The sequence below is a fragment of the Ictidomys tridecemlineatus genome, chromosome 5 (genome assembly GCF_052094955.1).
Source record: "Ictidomys tridecemlineatus isolate mIctTri1 chromosome 5, mIctTri1.hap1, whole genome shotgun sequence".
In the NCBI taxonomy this organism is placed as follows: domain Eukaryota; kingdom Metazoa; phylum Chordata; class Mammalia; order Rodentia; family Sciuridae; genus Ictidomys; species Ictidomys tridecemlineatus.
In genome coordinates, this window is record NC_135481.1 from 6,337,277 (window position 1) to 6,361,250 (window position 23,974).

Below are 23,974 nucleotides of genomic sequence, written 5' to 3' on the forward strand. Positions count from 1 at the left end.
GGTCGACGTGGCCCCGCCTCCCGCGAGCCGGCCGAGGGACTGGGTCCTGCAGTGCCGCCCCGCCCGCCGCCTCGCCCCGCCCCGCCGCCTCCGGGACCTTAGCCCTGGCCGCCACCTCCCGGTCCTGGAGCCACAGCCGCGCCGCGCCGCCGCGATGAGGGCCGTGCTGCCGCTGCTCTGCGCCTGGGCTTGGCTCCTGGGCGCCCCTGCCCGCGCTGCCGCCGCGCTGTCCGTGAACTCCTTAGGTATGCCCGGGCCGCGGCCGAGGGGCTGGAGGGTCCCAGACTCCGCGCTCCCGAGAACTCGCCGAACTTGGGGGCGGTGGGGCACTGAGCGTTCCACAGGGCCCAGATTCTGGCTGTGCGTGTTGGGATCAGGGAGGGGTGAAGCGGTGGCCTCCCGCAGGGCGGGAGACAGGTGGTCTCGGAGGGTGAGTGTCTTCCATGACCAAAGGAACAGATGGGCTGTGTGGCCAGGGTTCCCCTTGCCCAGGCGGCGTCAAAGCCTAGACTACCAAAGAAACCCGCAGCCTTTCTGCCCTCCACCCGCCAACGGGGGCAACTGGGGACACAGAGGACTCTGAAGTGCTCCTGCCACAGGCAAGCGGGGTTTTCCAGCCTTTTCTAGCGGCTTTCCCATAGACATAGGGGATCCCCAAAGGTGCCTTGAAAGTTCATCTGTAAAATGGGTTGGAATGAGCTGTGTGGAGGTGTGACTCCTGCTACAGCAGCACCTAGTCCACTTTGACCCCTAATCCTATGGTGTCTGGTGGGCTGCGACTGTACCAGCATCCTGCTGCTCTTGCACCCCTCCTTTTAGCCCTCCTCCTTCCCTGCTGCCCTTGGCCCCAGCCTCAGTCCACAGGCTCTGAGCTTACAAACCCACCTGCCCCCTTCACCCTGGGACAGAGATGAGTAGCCAAGGACCAGCTTGGGAATGGGACAAAGATCACCCAGGCTCAATCTTGCCTGGTCAGAATCTCCTCATTCCTTCCTGCCTATTTATAAGTGGAAGCTCAAGCGGGCACACAGCTCCAGGTCAGTCCTCACCTAAGGGAAACCCAGCTGCTTCCCGGCAGAGGGCTTTGGTTTTCTTTGGCAGGCGGCCTGTGTAGAGGAGTGCTGGCACAGAAAAGCAGTTAACTCTCAAGCAGGGCTTGGCACACTTTTTCTGTGAAAGACCAGCTAGTAAATATTTTAGCTTTGTGGGTCATTTGGTCTCTGTAACAACCATTTAACTCTGCGTTCTAGGTCAAAAAACAGCCACATACAGAATGTAAATGAGTGAGCATGATTATGCTCTAATAAACATTTATGGATGCTGAGCCGAATTTCAAAAGATTTTCAGGTGCAGGAGGAAAGAATAGAAGTTCATTGGATTAGACAAAGGGGAATGAAGGGAAGGGAGGGGGAGGGGAATAAGAAAGACAGAATGAATAAGAAAGACAGAATGATGTAACTTTCCTATGTTTTTATATGAATACATGACCAGTGAAACTCCACGCCATGTACAACCACAAGAATGGGAAGTTATACTCTATGTATGTATAATATGTCAAATACATTCTATTGTCCTGTATACTTAAAAGAACAAATTTAAAAATTCAAAAGATTAAAAAAATAACTTCAGATGGTACAAAATATCACTGTTCTTTCCCTACCCTCATCAACAGGTTAAAAGTATAAAAAGCCATTGAAACTCCTGGGCTTACAAAAACAGGTGGCAGGCTGTGATTTCCTGACTCCTGCTGTGGATCCTTCCCAGGCAGGACACATATAATGATACTTGTTTGAAAAGTGGTAAGGGAGTTGGAATGGATCTGTGTAAAATTGAGACATGGTTATCAGCTGATCTTTCTGGCCCTGTCTTAAGGTTCTGCATTTTCTTGACTTCCTAAGAATGAAAAGTAGCCTAGGGGTTTTTCACACCTGCTAATTACTTTTGAAATCTGCCTGAGGCACAGGTCAGTAATCTGAACTCCATCCTGCTGCAGATGGTGGTCCTGAATTGAGCTCTGTTTTCTCTGAAGGCCCCAACTGCAAGCAGAGCCCATAACCAGGATGTAGATCCCTGAAACCCTAAGTAGGACATGTGTGGGGAAATATGCATTTTCTTTCTCAGGGACAATGGTTTCTGGAATAGCTCTGAAATCCACAGAGAGAAATCTAAATGCTGTGCAGCACTGACCTTCAAACTGGGGTGTGAATTCCTAGGGGAACACAGAGGCTGTTTCAAGTGATATCAACACAGATGGATTCAGTTTCAAGGAGTCAGTTTCCGGACCCTTTACTTCCAGATGTCTCCTTTGCAAAAATTGAAGAAAAGCATCTAAAGGCATTTGTCCTGAAGCCCAACCCTTGGATGTAGCAAACAAAAAGACAAATGGCCACAAATCTTTCAAGTTTGGTGTTCTTCATTTCTTAAGGAAACTGAAGTGAAGAAGGGAGGATTCTGCCTTTCTTTCCCAGCTGCTTATTTGATCAGGACTTTCCATCCCTTTGACTTCAAAAATAACGAGACCAGAATTAATGTTGAACCCTGTCTCAAGCAGTAGATAATAGTCACAAATATTTAATCCATGAGGAGGAAGAAGTAATGAAAGTTTATCTCATTAAGAAATACATTTCCAAAAGATTTTTTTACTTTTTAGATTAAACAATGTATAATATATTTGAAAATCTAATCAGTTGGGGTACTCATAATCCCTATGATTATTCAATCAAGAATAAATTTTTTACGAGGCTGGGGATGTGGCTCAAGTGGTAGCGCACTCGCCTGGCATGTGTGAGGCCCAGGTTCGATCCTCAGCACCACATACAAACAAAGATGTTGTGTCCGCCAAAAACTAAAAAATAAATATTAAAAAAACTTTTAAAAAAGAATAAATTTTTTATAATATTCAGGAAATAAAAAAATTTAAATTGATATATTTTGTTGTTGCAAAATAGAATACTCAAATATTAAAAGTACTCAAAATAAAAATGTTTCTTTAGGGTAAAATACTGTAAAGTGGAAAGATAGACATTCAATGAGAAAAAGAAACTATGTAAAATATCCAATTCTTATAGAAAAGTTTGTTTATATTATTGATGGTAAGTAGCAAACTCCCAAGGCATATGGATTTTATTGGCTAGCTTTAAAAGAATGATGTAACAGTGGGGTTTTTGTTTTTTCTTCCTTTTTTTGCAGTACCGAGGATTGAACCCAGGGCCACATGCATGCTAGGCAAGCAAGCACTCTACCACTGAGCTATATCCCCACCTCCTGTGAAACTATATATTTTATTGTTTTGTAAAGTTTTTTAGACCCATTAATTTTCCCATTGCCTATGGCTTCTTTTAAGGTACAAAGATGAGATAAATAGTTGTGACAGAGACCTTATGGATTGCAAAGCCTAAAATATTTCCTGTCTATCCCCCTTGAGAAAGCATGTGCTGACCCTTTGGGCATAGGGTTTTTAATTAACTTCTTATTGAAATATAATATCATACAGAAAAGTGCACAAATCATTATGCATGCGTTTCAATTAGTTTTCACAATTGAGACATCTTGCATGACCTGCACTCTGATGAAGCAATAGAACGTTGCCAAACATTGCCGGCATGATAAGAAATAGCTCACAGTCCACCCAGGATAAACACTTATCCTAATTTTTAACTGTGTCAATGATTAAAAGTTTATCAGTGATTAAAAATAAACGATGATTAAAAGTGTATCATTTGGGGGGAAATTTAGTGGAGTACTTAGCATGGGCGAGGCCTAGGTGCCATCCCCAGCTACATTTTAAAAAAATAATGAAGTCTGGATATACTTGACCATGTATTCTTTGTATGAATTTTAGCATCAACTCATAAAGTGAAGAATAATGCAGGAACATTATTTGTAATTACAATAAATTTATATATTTATTTTAGAAGGCTAGCCATTGAGTATTTCCTTCTCTGAAAATAAAATATAGCGTAATCTTCATTTTAACAAAAAAAAAATAATAAAGTATATTGTTTTTCAAATTTAATTTGGGAGTCTGGAGATGTAACTCTGGTGGAATACTTGCCCAGCATATGTGAGGCCCTGAGATTCTTCCACAGCACTGAAAAAAAAAAAAAGGAGAAAAGAAAAAAAAAATTAATTTGGGATACAAAGCAGAAAGAGTTTGAGTTCCTTTTGGATTCAGCATTAGATCTTATCACTTTTGGTATTTTAAATATAGCATAGTTTTCTAAAATGCAAATCAGTTCTAAAATGTTCTAGTTGGCTCTAAACTCAACATTACCAAGAGGCCCAGACCTAATTTTTTTTTTTTCCTTTTACAGAGAAGTTTCATTTTAAGTCATGGATGGTACAGGTCAGTACCCAACTTCTTCTTTCTAAAGTTTTTCATTTCACAAAGTTTCCTGTTATTAAACCAAACTGTACCAGATTTGAAACGATACAGAGGGATTTTCCACATTCAACCCACCCTGGGTCTTTCCAGAGTTCAGATTGGCTGAACACTAGCAAAGATGCAGTTAAGTAAACTCCTTCCAAACAATGGTCCCTAGTCACAGACATGGCTGGCAGCCTTTCAAACCTTGAAATTCACTTCCATTATTTATTTATTTTTGTATTCAGAGCACCTTGCACAGTGGCTGCAAAATCAGGTGGAGAATACTAGTGTAAAAACTTTTGAAAAATGGTGATTTTTGCCATCAGTAACTTACTGATTTTGATAGTAGAGACCCAGTGCCACCCACTGATACAAGATTTGTCCTGAGAATCTTGGCAGAAAGAAAACCTCCATTCCTCCTTTCAGAAAACAAGAAATCTCCTTCATGCATCCTGTTTCCATGACTTATTGTTAATGTTTTTTGTTTTGTTTTGTTTTGTTTTTAGCACCAAAAGAAATACAGCTCAGAGGAGTACCACCACAGGCTGCAGACATTTGTCAGCAACTGGAGGAAGATCGACGCCCACAACAATAGGAACCACACATTTAAAAGTACTCTGGGGTGCCTTTCCTTCAGGCTTCTCCAGAGGGAGGCCGGGAGGGAGCATCTCAGATCTGGAAAGAAAGCATTTGTGACACAGGCTGATAATAGTCATTAGAGGGTATGATGAGGAGATGTGGGGAGCTGATACCCAGGCCCTGAGGCCAACCTTGGCCAGCCTGAGACTGTGACTTTACTGTTATTGTCTATGAAACACAGAGTTGTGGGCTGGGGATGTGGCTCAAGCGGTAGCGCTCTCGCCTGGCATGCGTGCGGCCCGGGTTTGGTCCTCAGCACCACATACAAACAAAGATGTTGTGTCCACCGAAAACTAGAAAATAAATATTAAAAAATTCTCTCTGTAAAAAAAAAAAAAAGAAACACAGAGTTGTAAATTTAGGGAAATGCTAGTACCCTCTAGGTAGTGTGAAATTTACAGGAGACTCTAGAGAAGAAGCCTCTGCTCTATTCCTGCCATCTGAGGGTCCATCCCAGAGACCCAGAGCTGTCAGGGGCAGTGTCTCTCAGAGACTGCTCTGAGCTCATGGGCCGCCTTTAGGGACATCCTTCACTACATGTTTGTATCACTAGAAATGCACACACATTCAGATAGTTTTACTGGGGTTCTGAGAAATGGTGGCAGTTCAGCCATATTGGGCTCAGGAGCTGTCCCGTACTAGCGTGTGACTTTGCAGTGGGTTGGGGGCTGATGCTGAACATGAGCTGTCAGTACAGATGACCATGCACCCCTCCCTGGGCAGCTATGAAGACTGCTTGTGGCACAGGTGGGCAAGCATTTGCACAGGTGTAGTGGTTCTCCATCATATTCACCTGTGGGCTATCTAAAAACGTGGGTGCCCAGGCCCCGGCCTAGACCAGCTGCGTCCATCAGCATCTCTGGAGTGCAGCCCAGACACCTATACTGTTGTAAAGCTCCCCCAATGGTTCTGAAGCACAGGGAGCATTGCCCTTATTATATTGGATCATATTAAATTTAAAATTTTGAAGGACTTAAGTTGCAACAACCAAAAATAGAACACAAGTGAAGAAGTTTCTTTATTTTTTGTTTCTTTAGTAATGACTCACTAAGTTTTTCTACTTCATTTTGGTTGATTTCTTTCTTTTTTTTTTTTTGTTTGTTTTTTTGTTTTGTTTTGGTTTGGTTTGGTTTGGTTTTGGTTTTCCCTCTCTTTTTCAGTGGCACTGAACCAATTTTCAGACATGAGCTTTGCTGAGATAAAACAAAAATATCTTTGGTCAGAGCCGCAGGTAGGTATAATTCATTGCAAACAAATCTTGATTTCTTTCTTTCCCTTTCCCCCCACCCCCAGTGGTACTGGAGATTGAACTCAGGGCCACACTACCACTGAGCTATATCCCTAGCCCTTTTTATTTTTAGTTTTGAGACAGGAACTCACTAAATTGCTGAAGCTGGCCTTCAACTTGTGATCCTCCTGAGTCAGCTGGGTAGCATGCACCACCACACCTGGCAAATCTTTTCATTCAAACCTTTGGAATAAGTTTTTAACCTGTTCTGCTTCCAGCTAGATTCAGTCCACCTCTAAGCCATTGCTGGGGGCATCCCAATATTTTTTGAGGAAGCCAGAGGGTTTATCTCTGACCTCACCTTAGCAAGCTGAGCCCTTAGTATATTCTAAATATTGCAAGGAACATACTTACAAGATATTAAGGGAAACTAATTTTATACCTGGTATTCAAATTGAATGAGTTAAGGTATATTTTTATTTGCTAAATCTGCTACCCTTTCCTAATTCCTCAAACCTGGGCTCTAGAGTGAACATATCATTCAGTATTTGGTACCTGTAGACAGGGGAGGGACAGTTCTCACAGTGATAGCCTTTCTCACTCGTCTTGATGATTTCATTTTAATTACATTATTTTTTTTGACAAAAGGGATTTTTTTTTTACCTGAATATAATGTATTTGTTTGTTCCAGAATTGCTCAGCCACCAAAAGTAATTACCTTCGGGGTACTGGCCCCTACCCAACCTCTATGGACTGGCGGAAAAAAGGAAATTTTGTCTCACCAGTAAAAAATCAGGTATGCACGGCAATCCCCAACCTTTCCCCAAAAAAGCCACATTCATAGACAATATTCCTGGACGGAAAACTCAGAGAAACCACAAAACCACTCAAGCTTATTCCCACCTCTACTTTTTCCTCACCATCTCTCCAGGTCTGTTCCTCTGCAAGGCTGGGGAGGTTGTTACTCATATAAGCTGCTCTGGAGGTTGTTACTCATGGAGCTGCTCTGAAAATGTTCCTTCATTGGGCTAAAGTTTACTCCCACACATGTGAGCACATGCGCGCAACACACACTCCCCTGTGTGTCCCAGGTCTGTCCTTTGGAGTCACTCAAAACATTTTGTTCCCTGTGCCCAACAGAGATTGGACATTGTGACTCCATTCCTACCACCATGTATCTTCTCCTCCTGTTCTGCAGCTATTCCTCAAGGCATCAGGCTGCAGCCCCTCCCCTGAATGCCTATCTCTTTTGGGTGGTTCCAGGTGGTCAGTGAGCTGAATGAAACCCAGCATTTCCTGGGTGTTCTCTGGCCACAGCAGAGGTGGTCTTTCTGTGGGGCAGAGCATCCCCTGGGGCCCAGTGGACTGGGCTGGGCATACCCCCTCCCTTCCCCCAACTTGCACATGCTCTCTTCTGGAGTCCCAACCCAACTCTCCTCTGCTGTCTGCCTACCCATGCCCTTCCCCTCAAAGTAGCAGGGCAGTGGCCCTCTTCAGAGGAATGCTAACTCCTCGATTCCAGGAAATACAAGGTTAAGTCTTTCTTTCAGGCAACTCTTGACTTTCCACTGAAACTTACTAAGGGAAATGTTTTTCACTTTCCAAGTCTGTCATGTGGAGGAACTCCACATCCTCCCAAGCTCACCATGTCCTGCAGCCTGCCAAGTGAACTGGTTGTTTAAACCAGCCCCCTGTAAGCCAAAACCAATCTCCCCTCCCAGCCTGCAGTAGAAAAAAGCCTGCCTTCAGCTTCATGACCAGTGGCAGCTCTTTCTCCAAGACCTCTGGAGAATCTCAGGACAATTCAGAACAACAAGTATTTGGTGTGGAAACCTACTCCTGCTCACCATTTGGGCAGATGGAAGGGGAGGTCCACCAAGAATGTTCAGATTGTTCCTATCAGCAGATCCTGGGCCTCTAGGCACAGGTTAAGGGGGCAGGAACAAGGTCATTCCAAACAGCAGCTACAGCATTCATTGTTAGCTCAGCAGCCCCCTTGAGGGATGTCACTTTACAGAGAAGGAAACTGAGCGGGAGGGTGGCTTGTTCAAGGCCCAAGATAAGTGAGAGGCAACTCAAAACCAGGCTTCTGTGCCTAATCCAAGCCCTGCTGTGTTTCCTTCAGCAATGAACAAGGTCACCCCCTGTGTGTCCAAACCCGCCTCTTTGAACATCTCAAGGACACTCTGACCAGCTCTTCCTGTGTAAGGAAAGCTCTGAGAGGATGAGACTAGAGGGGGAGGCCAGTGTGACAGCTTTTTCCAGGGAGACAGGTCATGAGGACCAAATTGGGGCAATGACATGGACAGGAGGAAGGGAGTTTAAGAGAAATTTCATAAGTAGGATGTGAAACATAGAACCAATAAGAAGAGGAAGAGACAAAAATGAGCCTGAGAGGAAAATAATAACCACCATGAACATTATTAAGTCCAATGGGTAGCTGCATGACCTTATCTAGCACCTTCCATTTTACAAATGAAGAAACAGGTTCTGTGGGGGAAGTCACTGGCCTGGCTTACACAGCTAGTGTGAGGCAAAACTATGATCTGAACCAAGCAGCCTGGCACTAGTGCAGACAGCCAACCCTCAAGTCATCCTGGGGGTGCAGCAATGAATGTGGCAGAGGACGACTCGAGTGATGTGTAGGGCAGGATCCCCAGAGCCTGCCTAAGATGTCAGGAGCACCCCAGTAGGTCTATCTGGAAGTCAGTTTGATCTGTAGGCCTAGATAAAGGTCGAGACTGAAGCTACAATTTAGGAAACTGTTGTTAAACAGTTAGTTAACTGACTCTAGGTGGAATGAGATTGGTGGTGAATAGGTGAAGGTTCTAGAAACAGAACTTTAGTGACTCCCTTTGCTGGGAAACAGTATGGAGAAGAGGAGCCAGCAAAAGACTCCAAAGTAGGAAAGCCAGAAGTCTGTAGAGCGGGGTCAGGAAGGGGCTCCCAGCCCTGGAAGATGGCAGGGATGGATCAATAAGAGGAGTGGCCCAGACTGAGAGTCTGTGGTGCCAGTCAGAACTGCTGCTTCTCGATGAGGCTTGGTTGCCTCTCAGGACTTCTGAGGCTCAGGCTGGACAAACCTGGAGCAGGGCTCTGTAAATTACAAAGGCATTCAGGGCCTGGGGCATTCCACAGGGGTGAGTGGAGGAAGCAGGGCCTTCTTGTGGTATTCCAGTTGCTGACTTCCTCTGCCCTCTTGGCCTCTCTAGGGTGCCTGTGGCAGTTGCTGGACTTTCTCCACCACAGGGGCCCTGGAGTCTGCGGTGGCCATCGCCAGTGGGAAGATGCTGTCTTTGGTAAGAAGTCAGCCTTGGGCTAAGTCCTATGGAGGACGCCCCCAGCCTGGGCTGGAGGCCGTGCCTGGGCCTTCAGCCTCCTTCCGAGCTATTTCAGTTGGACCTTAGGTGTTGCAGCCTGTGGACGTTTGACATGAGAATTTCAAATAATACTTTTTCCTGGAAAGAATGAGGCTTATTGAGGGAACTGTGGCAGGCTCACTCCTGGGTGCTTCTGTGTGTTCCTCAGGTTCCTTACTTTGACAGTCACCAAAGATGGGCTTAGAAAAGCAGAGCTTGCCTGGGAGACAGTCCTGTAGGAGCTTTATGCCTTCCTAAGCTGCCTCTGTTGTCTTAAGTGGGAAGAGCAACTACCAACATATCTATCCCTTGACCCCAAACAGTGAGAGGTGATAAGCTCTGAGGAAGCTGTCCCAGTCCCCCCCCCCATGGGGAAGAGGGAAAGTGTAGGGCGAGACCATCAAGGCATGAAGGCCCAAGTCAAGGAAAGGTGGGGCTGGGTCTCTGACTAGCTCTGCCCCGCTCCCCCAGCACCCTCCCCCATGAGCCCCTGTGATCCCACTGTGTGCATGCCTGCAGAGCAGGGGCTTGGGCCACGAAGTGCCTGCTCCCTGCCTCTCACGTGCCTACTTGATTGCCAGGCAGCTCCTGAGCCCCTCCTGACATGTGCCACCTGCTGAGCTGACATTGCAGAGATTGTCCTGCCCTTGGGGAGTTTGTAATCTGGTCATCTTGACACAGTGAAAATTGGACAAAGATCAGGAGACCTGGCACCTCATGCCAAAGCCTCCATAGCCTCTTGGCCTTGGGCTCACTGGATTTGTGCTCCTTTCTGTAGGCAGAGCAGCAGCTGGTGGACTGTGCCCAGAATTTCAACAACCATGGCTGCCAAGGGTAAGTCCTCAACCAGGAGGGCCTGGAACCCCTTCTCAGCTCCCACTGATCACTGCTATCAAATCTAGCATGTGCTGTCCCCGCGTCACACAACCCCGTCCGTCATGCAGTGAGGAAGGTCACCTTACACTGCCAGGGTCTCACAGCCAATCTGAGCAGAGCTACAATCAGAGCCCAGGCCTGTCTAGTTCTGAAATCCGTCCTCTCTCCACCAACTTACCTGGCTCTCTCCGAGCATAGTCAGCCTCACTAGTCACAAAAGCCTCTTGGGCAAGTGGCCAAAGGAGCGAGAAAATATTGTTATACATCATCCTCCAGAAAGGAGATCCATACACAGACAGCTGTTTGGCCTTTAGACAGGTCCTCTGAAGTGCTAGATGCCCTAGCTCACTGGCCTGTGAGGGAGCTTTGTTCACCAGGGCAATGTGTCCATGCAGGGAGCTGTACCTCCACTGGGCCTGCTTTCCTGGCTCATCCCTACAACGGGTTGTTAGGAATTTCCTCCCATTTCTACAATGACTCTCAGCTTCATCTCTTTCTCCACTGTGTTATGCTCTGAGATATTTATGTGGGACTGTTCAGCTTTCCCAGAACATAATATGCATAAAGCCAGGCCCTTGGGGCCGGTAGGGAAGCTCCCAGCCCAGACTGCCTGCCCGTCTGCCTGCTCACCCATGGTGCATCTCTCTTCAGGCCTCAGCCCCACCACATTGGCACTTCTTTCCCTATGGGAACACATCTTTTTAATTAATTAATTTATTTATTTGTTCTAATTTGTTATACATGATAGCAGAATGCATTTCAATTCATAGTACACATATGGAGCATAATTTTTCATTTATCTGGTTGTTCACAAAGTACAGTTACACCATTCGTGTCTTCATACATGTACTTAGGGTAATGATGGCCGTTTCATTCCACCATCTTTCCTACTCCCATGCCCCCTCCCTTCTCCTCCCCCTCCTTTGCCATATCCAAAGCTCCTCCATTCCTCCCATGCTCCCACCCCCACCCCCATTATGGATCAGCATCCACTTATCAGAGGAAACATTCGGCCTTTGGTTTTTTGGGATTGGTTTACTTCGCTTAGCATGATATTCTCCAACTCCGTCCATTTACCTGCAAGTGCCATGATTTTATTCTCTTTCAATACTGAGTAATATTCCATTGTGTATATATACCACAGTTTCTTTATCCATTCATCTATTGGAGGGCTTCTAGGTTGGTTTCACATTTTAGTTCAATAGCTGCTGTAAACATCAATGTGGCTGCATTACTGTAGTATGCTGATTTTAAATCCTTTGGGTATACTCAGAAAAATGGGATAGCTATGTCAAATGGTGGTTCCATTCAAAGTTTTCTAAGGAATCTCCATACTGCTTTCCAGATTTGTTGCAGTCCCACCAGCAATGTAAGAGTGTGCCTTTCCCCCACATCCTCGCCAACACTTATTGTTGCCTCTATTCTTAATAGCTGCCATTCTGACTGGCGTGAGATGAAATCTTACAGTAGTTTTGATTTGCATTTCTCTAATTGCTAGAGATGTTTTTATATATTTTTTCATATATTTGTTGATTATATATCATCTTCTAAGAAGTGTCTGATCAGTGCCTTGGCCCATTTATTGATTGGGTTATTTGGTTTTTTGGTGTTAAGATTTTTGAGTTCTTTATGAATCCTGGAGATTAGTGCTCTATCTGATGTGCATGTGGTAAAAATTTGTTCCCATTCCTTAGACTCTCTCTTTATCTCACTGATTTTTTTCTTTTGCTAAGAATAAGCTTTTCAGTTTGAATCCATCTCATTTATTTTTTTTTAAAGAGAGAGTGAGAGAGGAGAGAGAGAGAGAGAATTTTTTAATATTTATTTATTTTTTAGTTCTCGCGGACACAACATCTTTGTTTGTATGTGGTACTGAGGATCAAACCCGGGCCGCACGCATGCCAGGCGAGCACGCTACCGCTTGAGCCACATCCCCAGCCCTCCATCTCATTTATTGATTCTTGATTTTATTTCTTGAGCTTTAGGAGTCTTGTTAAGGAAGTCAGAGTCTAATCCAACATGATGAAGATTTGGGCCTACTTTTTCTTCTATTAGGCATGGGTTCCCTGGTCTTATTCCTAAGTCCTTGATCCATTTACCTCTTGCCCCACTATCTGCTTTGGCAGCAACTAACACCAAGCCTCCTGCAAAGGGCTGTGCCTTTTGTGTAATATTTGCTGTGGCCTGGCTCACTGGTTCCTGATGAGCATGCCCTAGTGGCAGAGGAGGTCTCCTGAGAGGTCAGCGATGTTGACATCACTGCCTGCCACAGCACCATCATGCTCAGTCTCATTTTGATCTCTTTCCTCTGGTTAACTTCATACCACCCTAACACGCTGAACCCTGGGCATGCTGCAGCCCTGCTTTGTGAAGGAACAGGACTTTCTTCTTCATCCATGCACTAGCTACCATCAAGCCCGACTGTGTATCCAGGCACAGGGATACAGCATTCTGCAGAACTGGAGCTGACACTCAGCTGGTCAGGTCAGACAGGCTGTAAGCATGTCATAGATCAGGTCACAGTGGCACACGCTGTGGAGAGGAAGACACAGTAGGGATCAGAGTGGGGAGTGCTGGGCAGCAGTTAAGTTTTTATTTTCTCTGAGAGGTGGCATGATGAAGAAAGGATTCACCTTTGGAACCAAAGCCTAACTCCAGCTTTGTGACCCTGGGCAAGGTGTTCAGCCTCTCTGAGCTGAATCAGGGAAATAACACCCATCACTCAAGGGTCAGGCAGTCATGTGCGGACCACCCCCCTCACATGGCTGCCCCTTAGGCAGGGTGCTTTTGGTGATGGTGCACTGGGGCGATCCCATAGGTCTTCCTGAGGGACTTCCCATTCCTCAGGACCTCCAGTGGACTCACCTGAGTTTGCTAAGCTTTATGCCAAGGCAAGTAGGGCAACATTGCTGACCTCTCAGGAGACCTCCTCTGCCACCAGGGCACGCTCACCAAGACCCAGTGAGCCAGGCCACAGTGAATATCACACAAGCTCCAGCTCTGCAGGCCCCACCTCTATCCATCAGGGTGGCTCTACCTGGGCTTACCTGTGTGTGCTTTTTGCAGGGGCCTCCCCAGCCAGGCCTTCGAGTACATCCTGTACAACAAGGGCATCATGGGAGAAGACACCTACCCCTACTTGGGCAAGGTAATTCCAGGTAGCCCCAGCTGTCTTCTCCCATCTCCATTCCTACCTTGTCCCCCAAGCCTCTTGCTGTGATCCAGAATGTCTGAGCCCTTTGCACTCCCCTCTGGCCTCTTGTCACCCCCACCCCTGTGGCACTATCTCTCTGCTTCCTGAGCATCCTCCTCAGGACCCCTTCCGCACACCACCCTGCCTGCCCTGTTTTTCCTGGCCTGCCTCCTGTCCACACAGGCGGTCTCTCATACTGACCACCATGCTCTCCTAGGCTACTTCTACATTGCTCTGCTGTGTGCGCCAGGGGCCACCCCTTCCATCACCTTAGCCCAAGCTGGCCACAGCCAAGCCCTTTGTCTTTCTTCCAAACCCACAGCCCCTCCTTTGCTTCCCCTCTCAGCGAGGAGCAGCACCAGCCTCCTCAGAACCTATTGGCCACCTGGGGTCCTGTCTGGGACTGGCCTACTCTGCTGCTGGCCATCACAGACCTTCTCACTTAGGCTTCCTTGTTCCATGCCGTGTCCCCACTGCCCACTCAGATCTTGGTCTCCCTCATGGGGTCACTGGGCTGGCCTCCCCTTGGGCCTCAGATGCAGCTCTGACATGCACCTGCCTTGTTCAGAACTCTCAGGAGGCTCCTCGAGCCCTCCCCACCCCCACCCTAGCCAATCTTATCTCCTGTTACCTCCCCCTCACAAACCCTGTGCTCAGGCCCAGCCACTTGCTGGTTTCTAAACCACAAGGTCCTGCTCTCCCTACAGTCCTGCTCTTCCCTACTCTGTGACCTTAGCTCTGCAGCTCCCTCTTGTCAGCACTGATTCCTGGACTGAGGGTCCCTCCCCTCCCCTCTTACTCAGCCTCCATTTCTCTGTGATCTTCCTTGGGCTGGCTCAGGCTCCTCCCTGGTGTCCCACCAAGCACTGTGTGTGTCCCTCTCTCCCCATAGCCAGCACAGAGCTATTTCCTGCCCGTAGACTCTGAATTCCTTGAGGACAGTTATATCTCTAATTCACACTGAACTGACACCCTCATCAAGGCCCTCGGACACCTAGTAAATGTTATCAAACTGCATATATGGAGGCTGAAGTCTCAGCCTTGGACCAGGGCTCTCCTAACTTATATTCTGTGCCCCTTTCTGCCCTGAACAGGACAGTAAGTGCAAGTTCCATCCAGAAAAGGCCATTGCATTTGTCAAGGATGTAGCCAACATTACACTTGTGAGTACTGGGCTCTTCTCTCAGTTGGGGAATATATTCTGATGAGGCTGGTCTCTACAGTTGTAGGTGGCCAGTGGGCCCAGGAGGGCAGCCTCTCTGACAGTATGTCACTTTGACTGAAGAGTTTGAGTTATCATTGACTCTAACTCAACTGTGCTGAAAGATGGTGGTGGAAGATGGAAAAGGAATCACCGACTGGCTGATGCTCAGGTTCTGAACACCAGGTCTGCCCACATCTTCATTCTTGTTCTGTTTTCTTGTCTGTAAAATGCAAGCAATAATCCACACCTTGCACAAGAGGGTGTGACCATGTGCATGATGTCAGAACGGGTGTGTGTGAGATTGAGGAGGAGTATGAATGTGTGTCAGTCAGGATGAGCTAGGTTCTGCTGCAGTCATGACCAGCCTCAAATCCGAAAGGCTTACATAAAGTGTATGTCTCACTCCTGTGACCTGTCTCTTGCATAGGCAGGACTGTATTCTGACCTATTGACCTCACCACAGGACCCAGGCTGATGGAAAGAGAATAGTCAATTATGGCAATAAATGAGTTACATAGTCACACCTCACCTCCAGTGGATTGAGAAATGCAGCTGTGCCCTGCTTTTGCAAGAACATGCTTGAATGTGAATGAACGGCCCTCGTGACTCCAGGGTGCATATAGTAGGGGAGGATTGTGTAGGAGTGATCAAATATCTTCATAGATGTGGGCAGGTGTGATTTGTACAAATGAGAGCCTTAGGGGTTGGGGCATGTGCCAGTAAACATATATGCAGGTCATAGACATGATGTCTTTGTAATGACAACTGCAGCTATGCATTTGAAACACGTGCCAAGCTCTAGGCAGTAATGACAGTGTACATTTATGAAGCACTTAAAGGTGCTGTACCCAATAACCAGACATGCATTATCTCCGTTAAAGTCAAAAGAACCCTAGAAGATGAATATTGTTATTCATCTTCATTTTGTAGATGAGGAAACAGAAGATCAGAGTGATGTGCCCACAGCCCATAGAGCTAGGAGTTGGAAACTGGATTTGAATTGAGATCATGTCATTCCAGAACCAGGGCTCATTGCTTTGACCACATACAACCCATACCCCAGGATAAGGATGTTACTGTCTTCAGAAAAGAGCCAGTTCTCAGGGCCTGGTGGTGCACACCTGCAATCCCAGTGACTCGGGAAGCTGAAGCAAAAGGATCACAAGTTTGAGGCCAGCCTCAACAACTTAGTGAGACCCTGTCTCAAAAAAATAAAAGGACAAGAAAACAGAACAAGAATGAAGATGTAGGCAGATCTGGTGTGCAGAACCTGAGCATCATAGGGATGTAGCTCAGTGGTGAGTGCCCTGGGTTTAATAGCCAGCTCGTCTGACACACCCACCAAGGCAGAGCCACAGTATTCCACTGAGAAGTGAACAAGGAGCTCAAAGTATCCCTTTTGCCTAGTCCCCAGGACTCATCAGTGACACCTTCAGGTTCCTGAAAAGCTGGCCAGACCTGTGTTCAGTCCCCTCAGGGCAGCTGTGGAAATGGTGCCCACCTTCATGTGGACAGGCCCCATGTCCAACTGGCCTCAGATCTTCCCTGACCTGCCTGGTGTCGTGAGGCCTCTTCCAGTAGCGGAAGGAAGCTGCTTGTTGCTGCCTGGTCTCTGCCCACACCTCCAGGGAGCCTGGACTGAGGGAAGCTGGGGGCCTGTCCTCCCCTGCACTTCCCTTTGCAGAGCCCTGGCCTCAGCTCACATAGCCTCCAACCTCATTTCAACTCCTAAACTTAACTTACTCTGACCCAGTTGTTCCCAACTGGGACACTTCAAACACTCTTGCAGCTAGGAATCCCCCACCCCACTGATGCTAATGGAGTTGCAAGGGGGTGGGGAGGTGACAGCCTGGGCATAGGGAGTCGTTGAAAGCTCTCCAAGTGCTTCAAACTGCCTCTCCCACCTGGCCTCTGCAGCTCTGTTCCGGAGCCACAGCTTCCAGGAAGCCACCTTGACACCCCCCACCCTCACCCTCCTATTGAAGGGGGTAGGGCACTGAGGAGGCACACAGCCCTTGGCTGGTCCTCTCTCATCTCCACCACAGTCTGGGTCTTATCTGTTCCTGGTTTATGAACCTTATGTTCTACCAGCAGAACTCCATTGGATGGCTTTCAGGGAGGCCTGGGTATGTCACACCTATGTCCGCCTTCAGAGCCCCTGGCCTCAGTGAATAGTTGGGAGTGACTGATGAGCAAGTCCACACTGTCCTGTATGATGTAGGGGAGAAGACCAGACAGACTCAGCCAGCAAAGGGAGGGGAGGCCACAGGGGAGCCCGTGCTGGGGGAGGAAGGAGTGTAAGCCAATAGAAAACCAAAGGAACCTGGCAATCTGCACAAGAGGCAGGGCCCAAGGACAAGGTTCTGCTGGACAGAGGGGGCTGCCCCTTGGGGGCTGCATTTTTGCCTCTTCTTTCCTCCTGGTCATCTATATTGGTCTGACCTCCTGCCCCTATCTTGTGTCAGAGGGCCATATTTTGAAAGTGGGGTGGGGAGGTGACAGAGACCATGCTGTCTTTCTCTCAATCCTCTGTCTGTCCGCAGAATGATGAGGAGGCAATGGTGGAGGCTGTGGCCCTATACAACCCCGTGAGCTTTGCTTTTGAGGTGACTGAAGATTTCATGATGTATAAAAGTGGTGTCTACTCCAGGTGAGCTGGGTCCAGGAGCCAAGAAGGCTGGTGGAGCAAACTGGGGGGCCTCCTCACTCCTGGCACAGGGGCCTTGGGCTCAGCCCAGACTCCTGGTCAGACCATTTCATGACATCTGCCATGCTGGGAATTTTATGTTTCCTCAGTTAGACCCCATGTAGCTCTCAGGGTTGGGGACCACAGACTCTCAGAGAAGAGATCAGAAGGGATCCCTGACACATGGCTGGTGAGGGCCAGTGCTCACTAGCTCAGAGAGGTAGCCTCATCTATGGAAGAAAGTTAAAAACCCCAGTTAAAAACCTCACATTCAAAAATATAAAGACAGGGCTGGGGCTGCAGCTCAGAGGCAGAGCGCTTGTCTCGCACGTATGAGGTGCTGAGTTTGATCCTCAGGACCACATAAAAATAAATAAATAAATAAACAAACAAACAAAGATATTATGTCCATCTACAACTAAAAATATATATATATTTTAAAAAAAGAAAGAAAATTTGAAGACATAGAACAGGGATAAGAAAGTAACTGCTCTCAAGCACCAGAATCCTGTGCCGGGAAAGCCAGGCCCCTTGGCATCTCATGCAGGGTTGCTCCTGCCCACACCTCTTAGCCTGCCTGTTTTGTGCAGTGAGTTCAGTGTGTGTCTCTAGCCACCTTCTGCCTGCTCCCCAGAGTCCTTCATGTCCCCTCGTTTTCCAGGCACCCTAAAATGTTAGTGCTATCTGTCAGCCCTCTTCTGAGTTCTCAGCTACTCCTGTAGCTCCATGGCCAGCTGTTTGCTGAGAACGGTTGGACCCGTACCCAGCTCCCCACATACCAGCCTGGATGGCTTTGGAAACCTCAGGGCCTGCATATCTCTTCTGGCCCCTTCCTGCCCAGGTCTCCATCCAGTCAGCAGGGGCCCCGTCCCTGTTGCTGCACTGGAGGAAGGCCAGAGCCATGTGAGCCCTCCTCCTGTCGTCCCCACTGTCCCTGTAACATTGCTCACCTCTGGGCTCTCCCCTCCCATCCACCTCCCATCTCCTCTCACCCAGCCCATCATGTCCCGCCTTCCAGCAGCCTCCTCACTGGCTTGTCCTTGACCATGACACACACCCCTACCCCACACATATCCCTACACATGCTGGCCCTTCCTCCACTTGGAGCCAGGTTCCACCTTCTGACATGCCAACTCTAAGCACTCCAGCGCCTCCCTTTGCTCAGTGTCTTAGCCCAGCTGTGGGGACCCTTCTAATCTGACCCTTTCCTTTTCTCCACATTCATGTGTGTCACATCTCCCTCCCTACCCCTGGCTCCCCCTGCAACCCCCACCCCAGCCACATGGAAGGGTTTGAAGTTTCATGGGTGTTCCCTGCTTCCTCAGGGAGGCCTTCCTGGCCCCCCTGCTCCCCACCCCACTGAGCTGGAGTCCCTCTTTAGGGCTCCACACTGTCAGCCCACAGTCCACTGCTCAGAGGCAGCCTCTTTGCCCATCTGCAGGGTGGACCCTGCTGCTTGCACCCCAGCACCTGCCCGGGGCCTGGCCCATATGTACTCGAACCTCAGTTCCACATTAGCAGAATCCACCTGTGACCGCTGCAGCTTTCCCATGAATTCTTGGAATTTCCTCAGGGAAGCTTTGAAAATAAATGCACTGGTAGTAAAACGGTGTGGTGTTGAATTCTAGTCCAACACTGTTGGCTGCCGAAGGTGCAGCAGGAGGACTGTTCCCTCTTTAGTGGGAGAGAAGGTATCACACTGGAGGAAAGGGGCCAGCGCCACACCGAGACTCTCCTTGCACCAGCAGGACTGAAAGAACTGAGAACTATTCCCTCTCACTGTGAAGAGAAGTCATTCTCCACCTGATAGGCCTCCCGTGGGAAACATGGCCCTAGCACACGGGGAGAGCTATGCTTGGGTGTGACTGAGCCGTGGCTTCTGTCCTTCCCATAGTATCCACTCTCTTTTATTTCCTTCCCAGTACTTCCTGTCATAAAACTCCAGATAAAGTAAACCATGCAGTACTGGCTGTCGGGTATGGAGAAAAGAATGGGATACCCTACTGGATCGTGAAGAATTCTTGGGGCTCCCATTGGGGAAAGGATGGGTAAGTAGCTTCTCAGTCCCATTGTTCAGGGTGGGGGTCATGTTGCTCAGGTTGGAGGACCTTGTGGGTATCTCTTCCAACTCAAAAGTCATGGCTTCCAGGCTGGGTACAGTGGCACACACCTGTAATACCAGCAACTTCAGAGGCTGAGGCAGAAGGATCCATAAAGTTCAAGGCCAGCCTCAGCAAGTTAGCAAGACCCTATCTCAAAATTAAAAATTTTAAAAAGGGGAGCTGAGGGTGTAACTCATTGGTAGGTAGGTAGGTAGGTAAGTAAATAAATAAATAAATAAATAGAAAGTTACAGCTTTAAGAAAGGAGCTGTTCAGCCAAGCCCTAGCCAGGCCGGGGGGGAAGCATGAGAATGTGACCTCTACCCTTGGGTCCCCAGCTACTAACACAGGTAATAGGAATCCAGTTGGCTCAGTAGAGCCTCAGTAGTAACCACTGCTGGGATAACAGCTTAGCCCTGCTGGGACCAAGCCAATCTTTGGGAGGGTCCAGCTTTGAAAAATCAGGACAACAATTTGCCCCTGAACTTGACAGTCCCTACTTCAAGGAAAAAATGTTGGAGCCAGGAGGCCTGGGTGTCTGTGCATGTTGATGTGACTCTGTGTCTCCTTTCAGATTCCTCTGAAAAGGAGTTTCTGTCCTTACCTTAATCAAGGAGTCCTGGTGATGTGAAGGCCTAGCCAGGGCTAGGAAGGGGGCCAACAGGCAATTCTGGGAAGAAGTAGGATATGGACAGAATAAGAAAGTGAGATCATTTGGTGACCAAGGAGAGGGAAAAAGAAATTTTTTACAAGGTTACATCAGTAATTTCTTGTTGATAAAAAAAAAAAAAGCCCAATGCCACTGTTTCATGAATAAATTCAGAGGGCTTAATCCCTGGAGTCAGGTCTTGGTGAGTGGCAGGACATTCTAGAAAGATCTCTCTCTCGGCCCAGGTACTTCCTCATTGAGCGTGGGAAGAACATGTGTGGTCTGGCTGCCTGTGCCTCCTACCCCATCCCTCAGGTGTGAGCCAGAGAAAGCTGTGGAGACGGTTGGTGGAGAAGGAGAGGAACTGGTGTCCCGCTGTTTGATGGAAATCCTGCCTGGAGGAAGCTCTGGGGGGATCCACCCAGAGGGCCCCATTTTTCACCCTCACTCCTGTTCTGAGCCTGGAAACCTAAAGACAAGGAGGAAGAATTCCGTTGCCCAAGAAGCCCACTCACATCTTTTGATGTGATGACCATCACCAGCCATGTGCCTTAGGTGTGGTTTTTAACTGACTCAAACCCATGTGGATGGAGAATATTCTTTCTTTCAAGAGGGGCTACTTCCACATGTAGAGAGCACTTCAGTCTACTATCTTTTCTGTATTCTTTTTTTCAATAAACATCGAGTGACAACCTCCCTGAGCCAAGGCCTGTGCTGGATACAGGACCAGACACTTCTCAAACTGGGTCCTCAGGGCTCAGTCTCCCAGGATGGAGGTATCAGCAGGGTGCCCTGGTCTCTGGCTGGAAACACAGTATGGATGTCGGTGATACTGTCCATCACAGCACGAAGAAGAGCAGATTTAGGAATTCTGACTGTCCTACACCTTAGGAGGGAGGGAGGAGGAAATGGGCCAGGATCTGGCAAAGCCAGAACAGCCTGAAAGCCTGTACATCTCTGTGTGGCCTCCCTTCTCTCAGCTTCATACCCCTCCTCAAGACCCTGGGCCCCATTTCATCTTTACTAATCCTTTTTCTTTTGGGGTACCAGAGATTGAACCCAGGGGTTCTTAACCATTGAGTCACATCCCCAGCCTTTTTTTAAAATTTTTGATTTTTGAGGCAGGGTCTCACTAAGTTGCTTAGGGTCTTGTTAAGTTGCTGAGGCTGGCTCTAATCCAATCCTCCTGCCTAAGTCTCCAAGTCTCTGGGATTACAGGCATGCACCACCATACCCAGCTACTAATCCCTTTGAACATGCCTGAATGCTCCTGTGACCTCCAAACCAGCCCTCCTCTTCCTTTCCTGTGAAGTTCTACAGACCTATACCTCAGCTCTTTGTCCTGCATTTCATAGTCTTTCTTAATAACTGAAGCCCTGCCTGATGTTACTTTGGCCTCCTGGAAAGCAAAAATTTTGAAACTGTTTGGAAGAAAAAATGTTATGTGCATGACAAGGCTTAGACAATTCACATGTGGGTCTGGAGATGCTGGTCAGTGGTAGAGCATTTGCCTGGCATACATGAAGCCCAACAGGATCATTAATTTAAATAAGTTGATTAGCAGGCCTGCTGGCACACACCTGTAATCCCAGTAACTCTGGAGGCTGAGGCAGGAGGATTGCAAGTTAAAAATCAGCCTCAATAATGTAGTGAGGTCCTAAATACCTTAGTGAGACCTTATTTCAAAATAAATAGATAAATAAATAAATAAAGGGTGGGTTCAGTCCCCAGTACCAATAAATAAATAAGTTGATTTTTGCCAGAAATAAAACACAAGCTTGATACATTTCCAACTAAAATCTTAAAAAAAAAATTTATTTATATTTACCTAGGGAAAATGCCAAGATAATTAAGATTTTATAAGTAAGTAATAAGAATGTATTTTTTTTTTCATATTAAAATATATCAAGTTTCAGTGGCTCAGAGAGCTGAGGCAGGAGGATCACAGGTTCAAAGCCAGCCTCAGCAAAAGGGAAGCACTAAGCAACGCAGTGAGACCCTGTCTCTAACTAAAATACAAAAAAATAGGACTTGGATTGGCTCAGTGGTCAAGTGCCCCTGAGTTCAATCCTCAATACCCAAAAAAGTAAAAACTAAAATACATTAAGTCTCATCCCTTAAAACAGTATATCAGTTAAGAATAGATTTATTGGGTCTGGACACAGTGACACATGCCTGTAATTCCAGCAACTCAGGAGCCTGAGGCAGGAGGATTGTGAGTTCAAACCCAGCCTCAGCAATTTAGCAAGGCCCTGAGCAATTTAGTAAGAGTCCCTGTCTCAAAATGGAATATATTAAGGGCTGGGGAGAAGGCTGGGCTTGTAGCTCAGTGGTAGAGCATTTGCCTCACACACATGAGGCCCTGAATTCAATCCTCAGCACCACATAAAAATAAATAAATAAAATTAAAGGGCTGGGGATGTAGCTCAGTGGTTAAACGCTCCTGGGTTCAATACTTGATTTAAAAAAAAAAAAAAAAGATTAATCACCCAGTGTCTACAAAAATGAGAATTCAATATGCCAGTAGCAGACGTCGATTTTTTACTATTCAGAAAAGGTGCTAGGAAGTAGGGTAGTTATTTGGAAACAGTTTAACTTAAACCTTCACCCACCATATTCTTCGTTCAGACTTTTTATTTTAGAACAGTTTAAGATTTACAGAATTATGCAAAGATACTTTTCAAATACCCCACAACCCATTTTATCTATTAATATCTTACTGTAGTATGGTGCACTTGTCACAATTAATGTATCAGTATGAAACATTATTATATTCCAGTTATGTAATTTGTTTTAAAATAAAGATTCTGAGTGAGGCTTTAGAGAAATTCAAATTTTCACACACACACACCCCCAAAAAAGAAAATCAACCATTTTCAAAATTAATTTCACCTGAGGGATCTAGAGCTCAGTAGGGATTGTGAGTAGGATTTCGGCACAGACCTGGGACTTCAAAGCAGACATTCTGTTCTCTGTAAGTAGCCAGCACGTCTGCTGCTCTCAATCCTAGACATTGATGATGGTCTCTTGTAAAAGAAACTGCAAAAGCTGAGTCCCTCCCTTTCATCCATTCTCCAAGCACCCGCAGAGTGTCAGCCATGTGTAAGGCTGCTCCAGGGCCAGGCACTGGGGACAGGCAAGGATGTCCTTGGCATCTAGTTCTTGGCATGATTGTTGTGAAACAGACAAAATGGCCCAGACCTTAGGGCCCTTTAAAGAGAGCAGTGGACAAGGTGACATCTATCTGGGATGAATAAATTCCAAATACATTTGAACCCCAAGGATCCAGAAGAGAGCCTGTATAGCAGGTACTACAGTTGGGCTCAGTTACACTCTCGGGACACCCCACCTCATAGCAAGACCTGCACTGACCTCTAGGGATCTGAGGTTCATGGGACACATCTTTGGCACCAAGGAACCACTCTTGGGGAAAACAAAAGTTTAAGAAAAAAAATTAAAGTCCAAGATTAAAAACAAAGACCTCACAATTATTAATATAGATAGGAAAGTCCTCAATAAACACCAGCAAACTAAACCTACCAAAGTATTGAGAAGGATTATACATCATGGCCACAAGGGATTTATCTCAGGAATAAGATTGGTTCAATACATGAAAATAAATTGATGCAATATGCTGAAATAAGAGGAAAAAAGGTTAAAAATGCATGATTAT

At 47.0% G+C, this 23,974-nt stretch overlaps 1 protein-coding gene across 1 annotated transcript; it reads left to right on the top strand.

The window, feature by feature from the left end:
• Nucleotides 1–84: 84 nt before the first annotated feature.
• On the top strand, nt 85–20,995 carry Ctsh (cathepsin H). Its single transcript, XM_005316867.5, has 12 exons — nt 85–245; nt 4,314–4,345; nt 4,873–4,978; nt 6,166–6,236; nt 6,925–7,029; nt 9,446–9,532; nt 10,371–10,426; nt 13,535–13,616; nt 14,756–14,824; nt 17,409–17,515; nt 19,474–19,599; nt 20,547–20,995. The coding sequence occupies exons 1-12, from the start codon at nt 155–157 to the stop codon at nt 20,620–20,622; spliced, it is 1,008 nt and encodes a 335-aa protein (XP_005316924.2). The 5' UTR covers nt 85–154; the 3' UTR covers nt 20,623–20,995.
• The last annotated feature ends 2,979 nt before the right edge of the window (nt 20,996–23,974 follow it).

What these genes read in the sequence shown, in the direction of transcription:
- Ctsh (XM_005316867.5), top strand. Translation starts at nt 155, where the DNA reads ATGAGGGCCGTGCTGCCGCTGCTCTGCGCCTGGGCTTGGCTCCTGGGC. An exon ending in TTAAGTCATGGATGGTACAG is followed by an intron (nt 4,346 to 4,872) that starts GTCAGTACCCAA and finishes TTTTGTTTTTAG; the next exon opens with CACCAAAAGAAATACAGCTC. An exon ending in GTGGGAAGATGCTGTCTTTG is followed by an intron (nt 9,533 to 10,370) that starts GTAAGAAGTCAG and finishes TCCTTTCTGTAG; the next exon opens with GCAGAGCAGCAGCTGGTGGA.